The sequence below is a fragment of the Propithecus coquereli genome, unplaced genomic scaffold (genome assembly GCF_000956105.1).
Source record: "Propithecus coquereli isolate 6110/MARCELLA unplaced genomic scaffold, Pcoq_1.0 Scaffold2, whole genome shotgun sequence".
NCBI lineage: Eukaryota > Metazoa > Chordata > Mammalia > Primates > Indriidae > Propithecus > Propithecus coquereli.
The window spans coordinates 11,153,144-11,169,307 of record NW_012144966.1 but is presented as its reverse complement, the minus strand read 5'-3'; the positions used below and the strand labels follow the sequence as shown (position 1 = coordinate 11,169,307).

The 16,164-nt window shown below is 37.6% G+C and overlaps 1 protein-coding gene across 3 annotated transcripts in view; it reads right to left on the bottom strand.

Moving 5' to 3' along the window:
- Positions 1-16,164, bottom strand: part of RUNX1T1 (runt-related transcription factor 1; translocated to, 1 (cyclin D-related)) — a 128,310-nt gene that overhangs the window by 51,595 nt on the left and 60,551 nt on the right. For 2 of the 3 annotated variants that reach the window (XM_012643632.1, XM_012643633.1), the window contains exons 2-4: positions 6,346-6,483; positions 4,010-4,251; positions 667-756 (exon numbers count right to left, since the gene is read on the bottom strand). In XM_012643632.1, the coding sequence (XP_012499086.1) occupies positions 667-756; positions 4,010-4,251; positions 6,346-6,483 (470 nt within the window). Of the gene's footprint in view, positions 1-666; positions 757-4,009; positions 4,252-6,345; positions 6,484-8,113; positions 8,136-16,164 lie in introns of those variants that run through there. The other variant, XM_012643634.1, reaches the window with a different exon arrangement.

The following is a 16,164-nucleotide window of genomic DNA, read 5'->3' as shown; positions in this document are numbered from 1 at the left end:
CTGCCTCAGCCTCCCGAGTAGCTGGGACTACAGGCATGCGCCACTATGCCCGGCTAATTTTTTCTACATTTTTAGTTGTTCAATTAATTTCTTTCTATTTTTAGTAGAGACAGGGTCTCGCTCTTGCTCAGGCTGGTTTCGAACTCCTGCGCTCAAACAATCCGCCTGTCTTGGCCTCCCAGAGTGCTAGGATTACAGGCGTGAACCACCGCGCCCGGCCACTCCCAATTTTTAACTGGCAAAAGGGGTAAGGGTCCGATCTTTCCATTCAGTTGTTGTAAAGATAAAGTTACAATTATTAAAAAATCCTGAAAAATTAAAAAGGTCAATTAATCTTCTGTTCATTCTAAAGATAAGCAAAATGTAAAAAAATTTGTATCTCAAATGGCCAAAAAAAAAAAAAACACAACCTTTATTCAAAGAGATTTCTAAATTCCATACTATCTTCTCTTAAGATAATTATTTAAAATACTCTATATTGTGATTTTTAGGACTACTTAATAAATTACCATAAATATCTATTCAGATAGTTTTTAGCCATTAAATTAAGTCAAAGAGCCCTTAAATGTTCTGACCCCTCCCTAAAAAAAAAAAAAAAAAAACACAGTTATGACCTAGCAACAATATGGTTTGAAATACTTTCCAGACCAGTGAACTGTACAGTACCTTCAAAAATGGGATGACAAAAGGTCGCAGTGGGAAGTTAGTAGCTTCTTGCAGTTTGGAATGAAATTCTTCAATTGTCAAAGTAGAGTTCTGTGGAAGACAAATATGTATTATAAATACACTGCCTCTGGTAAATAGTAAAAACACTGAAACTAACAAATTACTAATACTGGTACAACATAGTGTAATAACAAGCAGACATACAGAAAGGAAGCAGTATTTTCAATATAAAACCTATTGACTTTGTAAAAAAAAAAAAAATCACATGATAGTTTATTGTATCACCCACCTCTAAAACTTGCATCTGAAAATGAAACACATTAAATATGGACTTTGAGAATGATGTGCATGGATACCAGCATAGTTTAATTATCAGAGAAATCTCTGCAATTACGAAGAACTTTCTAATATCACCATTATGAAAAATGAACACACTTGGATGTATTTAAAAGCACAACAGATCACAAAAAGAGCCAAAGGCAAGTGTCAGAGTCTCTGGATTCATCACACATGTAATGTCAGTGCTACTGCTGGTGGAAATATTCTTCTCCTCCTCCTGTATTTCCATCTTGCATTCTTTCTTTGTCTGCCAAAGCATCTTTGCTCAGGGTGAACAGCCAAGCTGGGTAGTGTGCTATGCTAATAAAGCCAAAGAAAAGGTTTGAACTTTCTGAGTCACTGAGTCTTGCAGAGGGTGAAAAACATTTCTTAGTTATCTAAGACATTCCATTTATCCTAGAGGCAATGTGTATTGCTCAACTCAAAAAGGACTGATCAAAATGACCCAAATTCACTCCTAACCTACCCTATATATAAATAAACAAGCCCCAAATACTCAGGATTTGCATCCTACCATGGGTAACATTTGTTAATAAAAGAATCTACCGACCAACCTATTGTAAAGGCATTGAGTAAAGCAACCATATTTTGATTCATTTTTCTTAGTCTGTAGGCAGAATCACAACTGTAACTTTGGTCTTATCTTTCTCATTGCCTTCAATTATACTGATGACTGACAAAATTTGGGCATTTGTGACCTAATATTTTTGGAATATTTCTCCACCCACTTTTTTGTGCAGTTCCTTTTCTTCTTGTAATAAGGCACCAAGTTCTAAGTTTTTCATACCCCCAAACTCAAAACATCTTCATAAGGAACTATGAATAAACACTAACTTCCTGTCTGTAACAATAAATGCCAGGAGGGCAATTTTTTTTAACCTATCATTTTGTTTCTGTGACTCATTCTCAAAAGAAGAGTACTTTCTAACACTTTTCTTAACTCCCCCTAAATAACAGCATGATGTGATTCATTATGATGTAGTACCTAGTTCGAATCAGTCACAGGTCTGTCGCCCCAGTTGGGTGGCCTTGTGTATTTTACTTAAATTCTTTTACTTAACCTTTGTAAACCTCAGTTTCCCCATGTGTAAAATGTGTATAAAAATCTTTCCCTCAAAAAAAAAAATCATTCAGGGTGTAGTTCTAAGAAGTACATAAAATGGCATATAGTCAAAGGCTTAAAATATCTGTTCTCAATTCATTCACTCATTTGACAAATAGTCACTCCTCATTATATGCAAACACCATTAATTAATATCTTCCCTTTACTTTTCTAAGGTTTGTGGATAAATAAATATTTGTTAAATGTATTTCATTCAGAAGTATGCCACTTAGTATGTGGAAAAATCTACTTAAAGCTACCAAATTTTTCTACATTTTAAGTTACGGAACCACTGGTAATAAAGAACATAGCAAATGTACAAGGTAGTTTTCAAAAAAACATATTTTACTAAGAATAACATATTCGCCATTTACTTGATATTGCTTTGGATTTACTCTGCGGTTCTTTGGTCTAACTTATTTACATGTTGAAAAACCTATTATATAAAACTCAAGAATGAATAGAAAGGAAATGACAAGTGACCGACAGAAGTACCTGAAGTATACTGACACACCTCTGCCAAGTCCCCTTCCTATCCTGGAGGTGTACAAGGTGGGGCTGATCGATTGTGGGAAATATGAAAGTCTTTTGTTCTTAGAGTGAGGAGAGGCAGTTAATGGTTAAAAATTAAATTGCAAATCTCTGTCAAATGTGGGACATAGTAATTTGAAGCATGTCTTCTGTACTAGTATCTCACCCAGCCTTCTAATTCTAGGACTTCTTTTGTAAAACACAACTGGTATGGCTTTGCCCATGATAGGTCCACATAATAAAAATACATGATCTATTTTAAGACAAAGGAAACTGTTACCTATCATCTGAATTTTAGTCCTACCATGAACCTAGAAGGATTCAATATATGACTCGGCTTCTCCATGATCCAGTTTACTATGAGAAAATTGCCTTCCTAAATACTAGAAAATTCTCCACTTCTATAAAAAGATACAACAAATGTAAAAGTAACTTAGCATGCAAAAAGGGGCTATATGTTCTAATTTCCAGTGCGATAATGTACAGAGTAAGTAGTAGAATGTGCCAAAATCAACGGTTCTGTTCTCAAACTAATGGTTTAAATAGTTATACCTATAACAAAGATTTGGATTTAAAAAAAAAAAAAAAAAACAATTAGTGGCTACCAGGGGTTGGGGTAAAGAGGAGTGAGAAGTGATTGTTTTACACGTACAGAGTTGCAGTTTGGGGTGATGAAAAAGCTCTGGAAACGGACAGTGGTGACGGCTGTGCAATCATGTGATGTACTTAATGCCACTGAACCGTACACTTAAAAATGGTTTTAACTTTAGGTATATTTCACCACAATAAAAAAATTTTAATTTATTAGACTTAAAAATGAAACTACATAAAAGAAGAATGTGTTACTCGTTATAAATTCTTGTTTGTCTAAGCCAATAACAAAAATTCCCCAGAGCAACTAAGTTTAAATGAACACCCAATTAGATTAAGTGCATCAACAGAACAAAACCATTTTGTCATTCCTGAAAGCCAGCAGCAATGCGGGGAGAACACATTTATTAAAATATGGGAAAAAAATATACACACACACATATACACACTCACATATATATGTATATATGAACATAGATATATACACACATGTATAGATACACACACATATGTATACATACACATGCACATTTATGACCAGGATAACACCAAACTTGTATAACCATTATCTTTAGGAGTCAAATAGCAAAAGAATCCACGGTGGGGGTCAATACATGATGCAGAACTCAAACTTTGTTATTACAGAATGAACCAGATTTGCATACAGTCTTCAGAAACTTTTATAACACAACAGCTGTGAGAACGGGGTTCTATATTTCTGAATCTCCCCCACACAGTCTCCCTTACCCCAGAAAATTGGGTTAATTTCTATTTGCTTACCACCAGTCCCAGTACGAGGGTGCGGACTCTTTCTCCTATCTCTGGTGAAATGTCATTGCCAAACTGCTGTAGGGTAGTAAGGAACCGTTTCAGCTTGCTAAGTTGCCTGGCGCCACAGGCTGGGGGCAGCTGTTGATTAGCCAGAGAAGAAGAGGAAGAAGAGGAAGGCCCGTTGCTAAAGCCATTGGGCGGTGAGGGGGCGCCATTCAAGGCTGTAGGTGAATGGCTCGTGCCATTAGTTACTGTCAAGGGCACAAAATCAGAAGGAAAGTATAAATTCACAGAGAACACGCACAAGGAGATTGCCACCAAGTTTCCTTCCCTTTAAATCTAGTGGTTTTGTAATTTTAAAAATGTTGAGACTTTTTGCAAAATGCTATGACTTTACAGGATTTACCACATTCCCAGGGACTCTCTAACGAAATGGGTCTATTCCTCTCACTGAGCGACGGCGTTCTGCACAGAAGCTGACGATAAATGGGGCCTGCTGTAACGCGGGCCAGCCCTGCCGCCCACGTGCACATATGCCAACCACCTGAAATGTTTCAAACGCAGAACAGACAGCTTTGGATGTCAGCCTTTTGTCTCGGGCTTACATCAGTATAACAGGACTATTCCTTTCTAAACTGCTCCCCTAGAGAAAGTGTACATTTCGTGGAGACTAAATTTATCAGTGAACATTTTTAATCATGTTTTGTACACACAACTGACAGCTGTGTTTACAGAAACAGGACTTTCAAGTTTTAACCTTCCATCACCCAATTAGAAGGCTATTTTCTCCCCTTCATATTTCTTAACCATTTCTACAGGGAAAATGAAAATTTTTCATACAAAGCCAAAATGGACATGGTGTTTATCGAGCAGTTATTTCAAGAAATCGAAAGGAGACACCTCCATCCAACCAAGAGCACAGACTGGTGGAAATTCAGTAAATTTATTTCTGATAAAATGTATTTGAACATTGAGATGATAATCCCCATCACTCTGTACCCTATATATATGTACAATTATTATATGTCAATTAAAATAAATAAAAAGAAAACAAAAAAGATGATAATCCATAAGATGTAGGCTTAAAAATCTGCATATTTCTCACCAAGGAAAACATAGATTTTACCATGTTAAGTCAATTTATTTGACAAACCGATCTTTGTCAAACCCATTTTTAAATATAATTTTGATAAACTATCTCTAACAATAGTTAGAAGATGTTTTAAGGACCCTGTTATTCTTAAAAGTTTCATTTTAAGGTAACAAAATGGTTCTCCTGTCCCAAATGAGTAGCAAAGTAACCTGTCAAGGAATGCTAGCTCGATCAGGACATTTCACAAGAGACACGTCTATCACCAAATATAAGATGACAGGGTTACAACTTGGCACACACAGCACAGCTGCCTGCTCCTTACACGTCTAGAAAGGTCTTTTAAATGGCAACGCAACACTGCATAAACAGCCTGGTCTGGGCACTCTGTGGATCCCTTCTAGTCCCATGGAACTATTTTTGCTTGTTAGTTATTTTTCATTCATATGGATTTCATGGCACATGGTCTGTAAATAGATTTATCTGCAACATATAATACATATTAGTTTCACAAGTCCTTGATGACAATTCTAACCAGGACTTTGAGATTGACTAAAACAAGGTTAGCCACTATTTCTACTGAAATATACAGGAAAGAGAGGAAGTTGCAATTCTGTCAGAATGTTCTGTCCCTTCCTTGGACAATACAGAAAGCAATACCTTCCATGGACTCAGAACATGGGACTTGAGCCAAGGGAAAATAAAAGGCTGACAGGTTTGAGTCACGGAAGATGCTACTTATTTCAGAGTTTTCTGTATGAAACTGTTGCATATAGCAATACTCTTTTTACTTAAAGATGTTAGATTTTAATATTATTTGTAAAAGTTTGAAATAAAAGAAAGCAGTATTGGAAGATCAGAAGTAACCTAAGAAATAATTATACCATAGGTCCATGTCCCAAGTCAAATAGAACAAACTAATGTGCTCCACGTTAAAATGAATTAAAAGTTATAGTGGCAACAACTGGAGTTACAGAACAAATGCAGCTTCATTTGCTAAAATCATAGCAGACTACAACATTGAAGCAATAACGAAAGGATAATAAATATCGGCAGTCATACAAACTACACCTAAGCTATGGTACTTCTATGCTCATACTCATTTACTGGCAAACAAATTTTTTTTTTTTTTTGCTTCATTTCTGCACAATACATTGATGCTGAATCTAATTTCCCCTTGCTTTTTCATCTACAGACAAAAAAATCTAATTTAAACTTTAAAACTAAAACTTCAAAGACTGCAATGAGTACTTACACGTCGTTGGTGTAAAGGAACTGGTCCTTGGAGCTCCTTGGGTAGTTGGGGGAGGGGGCATCGTTGGAGGAGTCAGCCTAGATTGCGTCTTCACATCCACAGGTGAGTCTGGCATTGTGGAGAGCTTCTCAGTACGATCTGGAGGATGCCACCAGGAACATGTTATTTTACTCCTTAAGCACCTCAGATTTTCAAGTGGAGTTTATCTTTTTTAAAAGCAAGTGAACAGAAGAAATGCAACATCTTCTATCAATAAAATATGCTTATCTACTGAAGTTTAAATCAGGATTTTATCATCTAAACTCCACTTAAGAAGGTGTAGCACAGATGGCAGGACCCCATTTGTAACTAGGTTATATTATATTCTATTGTTATTTCTGGCTTAGGCAGATGCTACCTTGGTAGTGTTATATGCAACAGCACAACTTCATTGGAAGCTGAAGCCAATGTTAGCAAGAGGTAGAAAATAGATGAGGAAGTGGGATGATATGAACCCCTCACGACAGCTCAGAAATAACAAAAACCTGAAGTCTGTTACACAGGTGAGATTCTGGTAGGGGCTGGCTCTTTGATGATTTTCTATAATACCTGCTATCCCCCTTCTATCTTCAGTTTTTTAGCCTATCAGATGAAGCAGGTTGTGTTTCCCAGACATATCTCTCACTTCAATTTTTCTGCCCTGTTTTAAAAATCACCACTACCTACATGCTATACGTTACACGATGAAGTGAAGCTATTATTTACTTAGAATGTGTGAATTTATGATCTGCCATTTTTAAAAATATGAGACCAATACTCCAATTAATAATCTCAGACAAGAATAAGGATATAAAAGTCCCAAAATGAGAACTAAAAAGAACTAAAGACATTCCTAGTTTTTGGTTTTTTTTTTTTGTTCCCATGAACATGTGATAGACATGGAGAAATTTCCTGGTTACCCAATATGGACATTTGTACTTCAGAACTGTTTTCTCTTAAGTATACTTTTCCCTTCAAATTTTGAAGTGTTTTTCTCAATTTAATCTACTTATCAAAGCAACAGATCTCTAGGAAAAACGACAGATTTTTGTTTGTTTCTTTAGATCTAATTTTCTACAAACACGTGTACACATACACACACACATACACACCCCAAAATATTTCGAGGCACCTTTTGCATCCTTAGACACAAATATTTCACACTTGGACTTTTAGAAAAGTAAAGTAACATACATTATTAAAAAAGAACAAGGCTTTTAAAATATTGTAATAACCACCATCATGAGAAATTCTCAAAATTACTTAAAAGTCAGTTATTAAAAGAAAATGAAAAACCCAAATTACTAGTATCACGATTCCAGAAGTACCTCGCCTTTGTTCAAAGCAATTTTTTAAGACGTGGGTTGCAATAAAACACAACATGTGAAAGTTTTAACGTTGATATCATTTTAGAGAAAATGTAATAAAATAATCATTCCATTAAGAGCATTTTGTATGATGATCTAGTTATCAGTAGTATCAGGGTCTCTAGTTCTTAATCTCTACTGCTGGTCGAGTAACAGTGAATGTGAATAAAAGTGTTCTGAGTGAAATGATGGCAGAGGCACATATGGAGAGCATTTTTACCTTTATCTTATTGTTAAAAACCTGTCTTCCTAGTGCTATTCCAGAACATTGAACAACCAGTATCAGTAACTTATTCTAGAGAACTTATTCTAGAAAAATACCAAAGTTAGGCAGGCTTAAAACTGCTTCTTCAATAGTTAAATTCATTGCACATTCTACTCACCTCAACCAACCTCAGCAACAAGGGAATAAATAGCTTTCCGCTTATGTTGCAGCTGAGGGAAGAGGTACAGCAGCAAATACAAGTCTCCCTAAATAAAGGCAAATATTTCTGTCATGCCAGGGAGGGAGGGAAAGAGGGAGGCTTGCCAGAGTCGGCTGGGAGATAACAGTGGGAACTGCTGGTCCATCTGGTTTTCATTCTGCTAACACTCACAGGGAACTGTGAGAGAAGGCAGTCCAGATACACAGATTTGAAGCACGTGGTTGCACAGACAGAGAAAGGAAGAGCAGGAGGGGGAAGGGGAAGTGGGAGTAACGAAAAAATAAATAAAGCAATAGAAGGAAAAAGAAGAAAAGAGGGAAAAGAACAAAATAAATAGGCAAAAGCCTGAAGGGGGAGCAAGTTACCCTCAACAGCTTCCTAGACCTCCGCAGGGACAAGCTGGACCTTCAGAGCACAGCCCCCTCCCCGACTCCATACAGTTAAGGAGCAATATCTACACTTTAAAACATATCTGAACCCATTTTTCTTTTCTAAATAGCCCACGTTAAGAAAAAAAGGAAATAAACTATAAAGCTGACAATGTGTTTCAAACCTCTTCAAACTTAAGATTTAAGTTTGTATTTAAGAAAATCTTTGTATAATATTTCTATCTTCTTCTGTCCCAATTTTAGAAAGATTTTTGGTACATTCGTAATTTTGGTTTGAAAATGTTTTGAATCCCTCGTTTGGGTCCACATTTGTATTAATAACATGATTCCTACCCAGAACATCAACATCATCATCAGTAGATAATTTTTAATTCTTAAAATCTCATCAATATTTTAGGAAAAATGACTACCGAATCAATGCATAGAAAACACCACTACTTCTAGAAGAAATATAAACATTGTAACAAGAATATATGCATATGTGTATTTATTTAGGGTTCTGACATCAGCCAAATCTTTGCCACAGTTAGCTTCACTCTGATCAAATGAAGTTCCAACCCAGAGGTCCTACAAACTGAGACAAAGTGGGACCATATGTAACTCATTCTGGGCTGTTCAGTGAAATCAATTCAGGATGGAGAAAGATGGTGAAATAACTGGCCAGGCCCGATCCACACACACGCACAAACCCTCTGAAACAGAGAGAGATTTAAGATAAATCCGGAAAGTGTGTTTCAAGTATGCTGAGTACTGTTGCATTTGTTTTGGATTATTTAAAAAAATTTTTTTTGAAATATATATTCTTGAAACTTTTATAGCAAACAGCACATGAGCTCAGATTTAACCACAGAAGCATTTCACTCCATTTCAAATTAGAGGATGTGGTAAAACCAGTATTGGGTTACAATATTTCTTATATAATTTTTTAAGTTCATGGAAATTATACTGTTCTGGTATGTGATTTCTATTTTTGAGTTGCTGTAGGGGAATTCTGACATTTATTCAGAGACTGACACAAAATGATAAAAAAAAATCAAAAAAAAGAAAAAAAACAATCGCTATCAGATAAAGGAGGGAAGGTAAGTATGATAATAAATGGTTGACTTTACTTCTACTGTAATGATTCACAGCACTTCTAAACAAGACAGTCTTCCCTTTGCAGTAACATTTCTGTCACATGGCAAACATCCAGCACATATGTACCAAAGATGGCTGATGCCTGGAAGAAAATGTGGCATATATAAATACATTACCAATACCGTTTCAGTATCCAGTTCAATGTCAGGGCCTTCTAGAAGTGGTATGTTTTCCATTTCCTCTTTTTTTTTTTTTTTTTTAAGTAAAAAGGAAAGGTATGGCATAATCTGCCATGGCACTTATTTTACTTTTAGCTAGTTCAAATAGTTCCAGATGTGTTTTTAAAGTATTAAAAATAGGTATTCTATATTTTCCTGGTTTGCACACCATTCTAGAGACGACTAAAAAGACAGCAAGTTCAGTACTGGTAGGTGGTACACCTTTGTCTATCAGAGTTCATCGGGTCAATTATATTAGAAGTCTCAGAGGTGTTATGGAATACGAGGGACTTTTTGGGCAATTGGCAATTAGTCTGGAGTTTGTCATACTTGAATAAGTGTTAGTTAAGGAAACCAGAAGGTATGCACTAAAGAGGATAAGCCCAAGAGGAAGGGAGGTACTGTTAAATACTAATAGGGAATAGGAAAGAAGGGGAGGAATGAAGTTAGGTATAGGATTTTAATTTTTATTTCCCTAGGAAAGATGGCAAATACAGTTCTGACAATGATGCCATTTAGCGACTCCAACGGCTGTGGGCGAGATGTTACAGAAGACCGTCCACAGAGTAAAACAACAGTGATGGCTGCTTCTGCGCTCCACCCAGCCCCCACATTTCCCTGATCAGCGCCCTGGTAATGTCTGTTTCTGCTCAGAACCCTTCAACGATGCCTGAGAATGAGAGTCAAATGCTAACATGTTAAGCATGATGAAAGGATAGAGAGGAAGGATATTTGGCATAACGGAAGAACTTACCAAGTTAAGACAGACTTGGTTTCAAACGTTGACGCTCTCAACCCATTAGTAATGAGTCCTCAGGCAAGTTTCTTATCCTGAGCCTCAGACCCTCATCAGAAAAATGCTGATTCTCTGTCCCTCATATCGATGTATGTGGTGAGAGATTAAATGAGATAATATGTTTAAGACCTTAGCATGCTGTCTACTCATATTGGGTACCAACAGGTGTGAGCTTCATTCTCCTCTGTGCCGCCTTCTCCATGAACCATCCCTGGCTTTTCCCTCGTCTAGGCTCTACCAATATAGGGCACCTCAGTATTCCCTGGCTGTTCTACCTTTCTTTTTCATGCTACTGTGTCCCTCATCTAAAATTACCTGTCCCATCTTGCACATTCTTCACTGCCATTATAGATCACACATCCCCTTACAGCTTTCCTAAGTTGCCCTGGAAACCAACCACATCACATTACCTCTGCCTCTCCTTTGGCATTTATCACAGCCTGTCTGTATGATGGTTGTATACATGTGTTACCCAACACCCAAACACTCCAACCAATGAAAATGGTAAGCAACGTCACGGCAACATGTTTTTTGTAATTCCTCCTTAGGAGGATACTTAATAAAAATGTATAATCATGGTTCTCATAGGAAGGATGGTTACACTTCTAACTTTTAGAAATCCATTTCCTATATTATAGCCAGTTCAAAGATATCACCCCTAATTTCATGAAAAGACAGACATATCACCAACAGCCTAGAAATACATAGAAAGAGAATGGAATGTAGATAATATGGGAAGATCCTGGAGATGAAATTTAGTTCAACTCTGCAACCAACTTATATAGTTTAGGCAATTGTAAGAATGACTTTTCACCTCATGTCTTATAGGTGCTATGATCCAAACGTTTCCCCAAATTCCTGTGTTGAAATTTAACCACCAATGTAACAGTATTAAGAAGTGGGGCCCTTGGGAAATGATTTGGTTATGAGGGTTCTACCTTCATGGGTGGGATTAGCCTCTTACAAAAGGGCGGGAGAGAGCTACACAGGCCCCTCCTGCCCTTCCATCTCTTCCACCATGTGAAGACACAGCATTCCAGCAACAAGTCACCATCTTGGAAGCAGAGACCAGGCCCTCACCAGACACCCAACCTGCCAGTGCCTTGATTTGGGACTTGACTTTGGACCCAGCCTCCAGAATTGTGAAAAATAAATTTCTGTTGTTTATAAACTACCCTAAACTATAAACTATAGTCTAAGGTATTTTATTGTAGCAGCACAGACTAAGACCATAGATGTTTTATGAGTAGTGTTATTTATGAAATACAAATATGAGCTTATCTATTCTCTGATCTAAAACCTTCAGGAGAGTCCCATTGTCCACAGACTCTTTAGCTTAGTCCATGTTGCAGACACTGTTGAGTTCCTACTCAACAACTTGTGTTGCTTTCTTCCTTGCTGGAGAATGCTCTGGTTTTGTTCAGGTATTTATCCTCTGCCCACAATTTTTTTGGGAAGATCCTCCTTGTTTTACATTAATCAGGTTCTCACATCCCCCTCATCAGTAGCAGGTTTCAGAGGTGGGTGTTGTGATCCAATTCTGGACAATGGGCCAAGAAGGGGGTGGTTCTGGAAAAAACTTCCTCACTTTCTAAACAGAGACCCAGGGAGGAAACAGTCCCTTTTCTTTTGATAGGCACTGTTGGTTGCTGTGTCTATAATTACTTCACTACACTTCTTTGGATTCTACTTCTCTTATCTACAAAATCAAGCATGTTGGATTGCATGACCCCAAGAATTCTTTGGAAATACTAATATTCTCTGGTTTCCTTCTATAGATATGACTTATGATCAACACAAAGACAACAGAGAGAACATGTATTTGACAATAAAGTGACCACCAAAAAATTATTTTAAAATTAGTGATTATAACTAGGCTTCCTCTGTTCACATAAACTTCCAAATCCACAAGAATGTCTGCCCAGCAATTCTGCACCCATTAACATTAAAATTAACATCTATTTCCTGTTTATAAATAAATGCATTTTTAATCCTCATTACTAAATCTCCATCAAAGATTTGGTTATAAAATAAACCTACAATCAATGTGTAATCTCCCTCTTTAGTTACCACCAAAACACTCACTAGAATTTTCTTTCATAGCCCAGGTTCTTAGAAGAGTAATCCATTCACTTTTTATGCTTCCCTCATTTTCCATTCCATCTTTCATGTACTAGCAGTGGAAATCTACGAGACTGTCTGCCTAGAATGTTCTCTCCTTATACTGGGAACTGTCATTCCCTCTAATCTCAAAACTACCTCGGGAGTCATCATGTTCTTTCATGACTTTGTACCCAAGAAACCAATGACAGGCTTAGGCACAGCACCTAGTCCATGACAGGCAATCTCAGTCCTTCTTCCAGATTGTTATATTCAGAATTGAGAAAAGAAAAACAATTCCTCTCCAGAGGTATAAAACTGCACCATCGACAGCCCTCTCCATCTAGAAAGCAAGTCTTCAGTGCAAAGGGCAGCAACTCCAGCATGAGCAAAAGCGAGACCGCATCTCTACCAAAAATAGAAAAAATTTGCCAGGCGTGGTGGCGTGTGCCTGTTAGTCCCAGCTACTCAGGAGGATGAAGCAGGAGGATGGCTTGAGCCCAGGAGTTTGAGGTTGTGATGAGCTATAATAATGCCACTGCACTCTACTCAGGGCAAGAGTGAGACCCTATATAAAAGGGCAGGGGAGGGGCAACTAACAGAAAGAAGAAGAAAAGAAGTGAAGTGACAAGAGATCATCTTGGTAGTGGTAAGTAAAGTTCTTCACCCCCGTGAATCCTAGGGACTGGTTGCATCTTTAAAATTCCTATAATTTGCATATTTCAAACCCTCTACAGATCATAGTTAATCCTTCTTTTGCCTAAAATCTAGTTTCAGTTATCACTTAAACCAAAGAATCTGACTAAAATAACCCTGAAATGTAATATCAAGATAACCCTAACCTCCACTGAAAATCTTCTCAATTGCCACTTCATTATTAATACAAGAAACATATGTGTCCTTTATCTGGCATCTCTGTAGCATCTGACACTGTTCACCACTTCCCCTTTGAAGCATTAGTGTCCCCAGGATTCCACGAGTCTAACACTCTTTCTCTGGCCTTCCTATCTGCTCCTTCTCAGTTTCTTCTAAGGGCTTCCCTTTCTCCTGCTCTGTGATCACTACTGGCATTTCCACCCCCCAAAGTTCCCTCATAGGCTCTCTTCACATTTTCACTCTACACCTTAGTGATCTCATTTGCACTATCATAATCACAAAGAGTTTGGGCTTTGGAGACAGAGACTAGGATTTGAATGCCAGCTCTCTCTCATCACCTATGCGAAACTGGCCATACTTTTCAACTCCTGTGTTGTGGGAATAAACTCAGATAATACATATAACATGTCTGGCCAAACGTCTGACATGGTAAACACTCTAGAGAGGGTGGCTTTATTCACACTGTGGCCATTATATGGATGGCTTATATGTATAACTCTATTCAACATCCCTCCCAAGTGCTAGACCCAAACATCCAAATAGCTTGAATTCAAACCCTCATCGTCCATCATCTCTCACCTGGCCTATTCAACAATGCTCTGAATGGTCTCCCTACCCTGTACTATCTATTCATCTCTGATCCATTCTCTAAACCACATCCAATCATTTTTCTACAATGCCACGGATATGATCAGAGATCTTGCCCCTCTTCTAATTTTCAAAGATCTTTTATAACCTTAAGTATAAAGTCTATTTTCCTTAATATAAGGGCATAGAAAGATGTCTGTGACCCATCTGGCTCCTGCAACTGCTCCAGACTCCTACCCTCATCCTCTGACCTCCATACTGAACTACTACAGGTCTCCAAATGCCCCTAGTCACTCAGGCTTTTGTACTCACTGCATCAATTTCCTAGAATCCTCTTCACCCCACCAGTCTGGTTGAGTCCATCATTCCTTTAAAACTTCATTCAGGTGTCACTTTAGTGAGACATCCTTTGCCGACAACCTTTTCAACCCCAGCTGGCCCAGACTGTCCCATGTTCTCACATTACACTGTCTAGGTCCCTCTTACAGCACTGATCACACAGTATTTAGACCATAATTTACTTAAGAGCAATGATGACATTTTATTTGTTTTTCTATTCCCAGCACTTAGTACAGTGTTTGACACAGTTTTAACTCAGGATAAAACTATCTACATAGCTTCACTTTTTCCCCCATCATCTGAAAAAAATCCTAAAAAGAATTTTTACATTCTGGAAAAATTAATCACCAAAGATAAATCTAGAAAATCAACTAGTGAATTATTCAATTCACCAGTTTTTAAGTACCTCTCGGTAATCACATTTCCTAACACTTTTTTGTATATAATTTTAGAAAAAAGGCTTTGTAAGATAATTTATACACGTATGATCTACAGTCTCCAGAAGCTCCCATTTTAACATTAATAGTGTCAGTGTAGTCATACACGTACACATTCAAAACCACACTTTTTTCCACACTCCACAAGTTTTTCTGTTGCTTGTCTATGGATGGTGGGATGACAGGTTATTTTTATGTTCTTCTTATTTTTTTCTGTTCTACAATGAGCATGTTTTATTTTTATAAGCAAAAAATAAGCACGCCCCTCCCCCCCACACACACACACAAACCCTATTAGGATAAGTGATCTAAAATCAGGGTTAGGCATTGTGCCAAATGCTATGCATGCTTTATCTCATTTTAAACCTCACTACGAAAAGGTACTATAAATTTGTCCACTTCATAAAAAACGAACTGAGACCCAGAGGGGTCTTACCTAGAGGGGCTGAATAATTTTCCCAAGATTATAAGCCAAACTTATTCCAGGCCTTCTCAGAGTTCATTATCGTCTAAAACTAATATCATTTCATCCATGACCAGGAAAACTAGAATAGACCACACTGAGTAAATATTAAATGTAGAGCTAGCATTACACTAGAACTGCACCTTCCAAATAAGTCACCACTAGGCACATGTGACTATTTTAATTAAAATGAAATAAAATGTAAAATTTAGTTTCTCAGTCACACTAGACACACATTCAAGTGACCAACAGCCATGGCTACGTGTGCCTGATGGTTGCCATATTAGAAAGTCCAGTTATAGAATATTTCTGCAATCACAAAAGGACAATGCCATGCGAGAATAATGGCTCTGAAATGCTATCCTAGAAATAATGGCTCTGTGGCAGGAGTCCATGGAGGCGACAAAGCAGCCCCAAAGGGGTGGGAAGCAGTTGTGCCTTTGGCCTCATCCTAAACACTTTCTATTGCCATTCAGATCTTTCATTTCTTTTATATGTTGGGGTTTCTGCATATGATTTCATTTGATGTTTATGTGGTTAGGAGATAGGGAAAATAAAATTCTAAAACCTGAAGATTAAGATATGCAAAGCTAAGAGCTCTGAGGAAGTACAGGCATTAAGATATCCTCATCCTAGCACTCTGGGAGGCCGAGGCGGGCGGATCGTTTGAGCTCAGGAGTTCGAAACCAGCCTGAGCAAGAGCGAGACCCCGTCTCTACTAAAAAT